The sequence below is a fragment of the Bison bison genome, unplaced genomic scaffold, assembly GCF_000754665.1.
Source record: "Bison bison bison isolate TAMUID 2011002044 unplaced genomic scaffold, Bison_UMD1.0 scf7180017864174, whole genome shotgun sequence".
Lineage (NCBI taxonomy): Eukaryota > Metazoa > Chordata > Mammalia > Artiodactyla > Bovidae > Bison > Bison bison.
In genome coordinates this window covers 926,552-931,020 of record NW_011494746.1, presented here as the reverse complement: position 1 = coordinate 931,020, position 4,469 = coordinate 926,552, and the positions used below count along the sequence as shown (strand labels likewise).

At 41.3% G+C, this 4,469-nt stretch overlaps 1 protein-coding gene across 1 annotated transcript in view; it reads right to left on the bottom strand.

Annotated features, from left to right (window-relative positions):
* LRR1 (leucine rich repeat protein 1) overlaps nucleotides 1-4,469 on the bottom strand; it is a 25,672-nt gene that overhangs the window by 3,101 nt on the left and 18,102 nt on the right. The window contains exons 4-5 of the mRNA XM_010842276.1: nucleotides 4,334-4,432; nucleotides 1,049-1,770 (exon numbers count right to left, since the gene is read on the bottom strand). Of these exons, the coding sequence (XP_010840578.1) occupies nucleotides 1,049-1,770; nucleotides 4,334-4,432 (821 nt within the window). The remainder of the gene's footprint in view (nucleotides 1-1,048; nucleotides 1,771-4,333; nucleotides 4,433-4,469) is intronic.

Here is a 4,469-nt window from a genome sequence, read left to right as displayed (position 1 = left end):
TGTGGACGGTAGCCTACCAGGCTCCTCCGTCCATGGGATTCTCCAGGCAAGAATACTGGAGTGGGTTGCCATTTCCTTCTCCAGAGAATCTTCCCAATCCAGTAATCAAACCCAGGTCTTCTGCATTGCAGGCAGATTCTTTACCAACTAAGCTACAAGGGTAGCCCAAGTTACTTTTAGAGCCTTAGTATTCAAGTATAAATCATGAACTAGCAGCCTCACCTTGAATGCAGTTTAAAAAGCAGACCTCCACTTCAGACCTCTAAAACAAAATCTGCTAAACAAGACTCCCAGGGATGTGATGAATATTAAAATTTGAGAAGTAAGCCAAGGCTCTTAATCCTAGCTAGCTGTACATTAGAAACACCTGGATAGTTAAAAGAAAAAAAATACTCAGTCCTACTCCCAAACATTCTGACTTAATAAGTCTTGGGTGGGGACTAACCACCAGAATTTTTTAAAGCTCCTTGCTGCTGCTGCTAAGTCGCTTCAGTCGTGTCCAACTCTGTGCAACCCTATAGACGGCAGCCCACCAGGCTGCCCCGTCCCTGGGATTCTCCAGGCAGGAACACTGGAGTGGGTTGCCATTTCCTTCTCCAATGCATGAAAGTGAAAAGTGAAAGTGAAGTTGCTCAGTCATGTCCAACTCTTAGCGACCCCATGGACTGCAGCCTACCAGGCTCCTCCGCCCATGGGATTTTCCAGGCAAGAGTACTGGAGTGGGGTGCCATTGCCTTCTCTGTTAAACCTTCTTAGGTAATTCTAATGTGAACTAAAATCTGAGAACCACTGCTTTAGGATAAGAGCACTTAAGCTAGGGATGATGAAGAGGGAAGACTGGCTTGGGTTTCAGTGGGTGTCTATGAGCATTACAAAGTTTACCTGTGTTTATTCATATGCCCATTCTTCTAGACCCATAACTTTTGTCATTTCTTTTTAAAAGAAGGCCATTGGAGCAAAGGGTCAGATTGTGCATAGTATAAACAGCCATGTTAAAGACTTAACTCTTGAGAATGATGAAAATACCATGATGCTATCAAAGGCTTACCTATTATATAATATGGTTCGTGCAGAAGATTCCAGTAAAGTTAATGGCATTTGCAGGTGTATAACTGGAAGGACTTTCGGTTGTTCAAAAGTATTTCCAAAAAGATCCAAGTACTCAAGGGATAAATTTTTAAATTCACTAGGCAAAAATGGAAGCTTATTTCGAGCTGCTGACAAAAACCGCAGGTTCCTCAGTTGTCCCATCTTGAAAGGAAGTCGAATCAATTCATTATCATCAAGTTTTAAATATGTAAGTTCTCGGAGCTGGCAAAACTGCACGGGGAGTGCCTTAATTTTGTTCTTGCTGATATCCAAACTCTGAAGTGACTTCTGGAGTGTAGACTGACACAAGGCTACACTAAATGATTCCAAGTGGTTATCATTCAGGTTAAGTTCTTGAAGGTGGATGAGGTCTCCAATTGTAGCTGGGAGCTTTTTTATATGGTTATGACTCAAGTCTAACTTTCTAAGGTTTTTTAAGCAAAGCATACGCATATCAACCCGGACAAGCCCACAATAAGAAGTCTGAAGATGTTCCAGAGAATAGGGGAAGTTCTTGCTTAGAGGATAGTCCTTTTTGGATGTGATAACCATTTTAGTTTTAAATTTTTCAAATTCTGAAGTCTTCACTGGTGTGAGGGTTGAAAGTGGTGCCTCAACATCACAGCCTCTATGAGCCAGTCGCACAGCTGAAAGGAAACCCTTTAGACTGCTGGAATTGGCCTGAAGATGTAAAAGTAGGTTGTACAATTATAAATTCCATTTTAGGTAATACATGCATGCTAATTCATCCTAAACAAACGTGGTGAAGTTGTATATGTAAATCATGCAATTATTTATTGAAAATTACTACATTTTTTTCAGTATTCTATTTTCACTAAATTTAATTACATATACAAAAGTTTTTTAAGTTTTTGAAAAAATTATGTTGACATACTCTAAATAAAACTGTTCACAGGGGTAACCATATGAGCATACAATAAAACAGGAAAATATAAAGATTCCACTGAAGACTTGGATTTAAGATGAACTGACCCATCAACTATAATCCAATAAAATTTTTTTTAAAAGTTACTTAACCTTAGTAACCAAAAGCAAATGAAAAGATGAACGGACTCAAATCTCTGGTGCCTCAGAGACAGACTGAAGTAGTGCTGTACAGTACAACATACCCAGGGGGGTTGTTCACAAAGACTAGGAATTGCGAAAAGCAATAGCCCTGTCAAACGCAAGGCCAAGGACTTCCCTAGTGGTGCAGTGGATAAGAATCTGCCTGCCAGTGCTGGGGACATGGGTTCCATCCCTGGACCGGGAAGATCCCACATGCTGCAGAGCAACTAAGTCCAAGAGCTACTACTGAGCCCACATGTCACAACTACTGAAACCCACTTGCCTAGAGTCTGTGCTCCACAAGAGAAGTCACTACAGTGAGATGCCCATGCACTGCAACTCTCAACACAGCCAAAAATAAAATAAGTAAAAATTATATATATATATATCAAGAAACTTAAAAATAAAAAAAGGCAGGTGTAACTTAGCACTCGTTGCCAAAAGCAAGTAACAACACATCAAAAGCAAGAGACCGCTTTCAGCTGGACACAGAAATCACTATTAAAGTGATATGTGAATTAAGTCAGCAATAAAAATACTTCCTGGATACTTTAGAAGCTTCAAAACCTTTCTATCTGAAGGACTAGTGAACTTTCAGCAAGTTTGGGAAGCTAAGTATTTGGTTGGGATGTGGGAGCTTTGCAGAGGAGTAAAAGAGTAGAAATACTGTATGGCTATAGCGTATAAATGAGTACCCTTGATGCCAGGGTAAGGAGGACAGAATGATCAAGCTGTGGGAGATCACTGAAGAATTTTGAGTTGAGAATTACGTAACAAGAGCTACATATTATTCTCGCAGCAATATACACGGTGAAGTGGAGTGAGGAAAGTCTGGTGACCTGGGTTAAGTAGGTCCAGCAGAGGGACCTACTTGGGAGTTACACACATTAAAGGGAGCTGTGTTAACAGAAAGCATGTATGGCAGAGAGCAGGCAGAGGATGGGAATAAAGTCTTCACTCCCAGGATAGAAAAAAGGTTGCCAAGAAACAGGAAACAAAGGAGCGTCGAAGAAAACTGAAGATAAACCAGCACAGTGCCCTATCACAGGTGGCAAGAAAGAAAAGTTATTATGAAGGGAGTGGTCATTAGTGTCAAATTCTACAGAGCTCAAAAAGGATGAGTAATCATGGCAATGTGATTAGCAGATAGGAAGAGATCACTGACCTTTGACAGTGTTTTATGAATAAACCAGTGAAGTGAAAGTGAAGTCAAGTCGCTCAGTCGTGTCTGACTCTTTGCGATCCCATGGACTGTAGTCTACCAGGCTTCTCTGTCCATGGGATTTTCCAGGCAAGAGTACTGGAGTGGGTTGCCATTTCCTTCTCCAGGGGATCTTCCTGTCCCAGGGATCGAACCCAGGTCTCCTGCATTGCAGGCAGACGCTTTACCCTCTGAGCCACCAGGGAAGCCCAAACCAGTGAAAGTAGAGGTCAAAAGAGATACTGAGAAAGTGGACAGCTTTAGCCTCAACTTTCTAGAAATTTGTCTCTTCTATTCTAATTGGTAGGACTCTCAGCTTGTTTGTAGGTAGAAGGAGTCAGTGGCAGGACAGGCTGATTAGCAAGAGAAAATGAAAAACCAGAACAGGAGGAGGTAGAACAAAGCACCTCCATTAAATAAAACAGCTTAAACAGTTATTAAACTTTAAATGTTTACAAAGCATTGACTTGGGGTCAAGGATAAAGGCAAATGCAAGGTCACAGCTCCTACCCTCTGGGAAGGGAAAAAAGGAAAAAGCAAAATAAGGCAAAGAAGAAAACAGTTTCTTATCTTAATGGTTTATGTATTTAAAAAAATGATTATAGTAAGTAAAATATCCCCTAAAGTGTTTCTAATTGTATTTTATCCATTTTTTTTAACACCAAATTTAGATTTGTTGCCTGTGATTCAGCTGGCAAGATGCAGACCTGTGCCACCTGCTTATAGAGTTCTAAGAACACCCTGAGGCTCCATTTTGGGCACAGAAGCAAAATCAGTTTTCCTTCTCATTCTGGGCAACTTCTCTAAGACTGACTCTGCTCTTTTCAAGGCCACACAAGCAAGCCAGGGAAGCTGCCATCATTTCCTCAAACATGCCTGCAAGTGCCTGTCTCTGTTCAGCTCTGTGGGAGATCAGGCTCCTAACACAGCCTCTATTCTCTTTACAGTAAACCAACCTACGCATTAATACCATACCTTACTGAGGCAGATATCCACAGGAGGCTCCTTTAAGCGAACAGTGGCTTTCCCCTCATCCACAAATTTGGTGAAGAACTGCTCAATATTCTCCTTTAGCTGCTTAAAACCAATGGGATGGGGGGGGGGGGGGGAA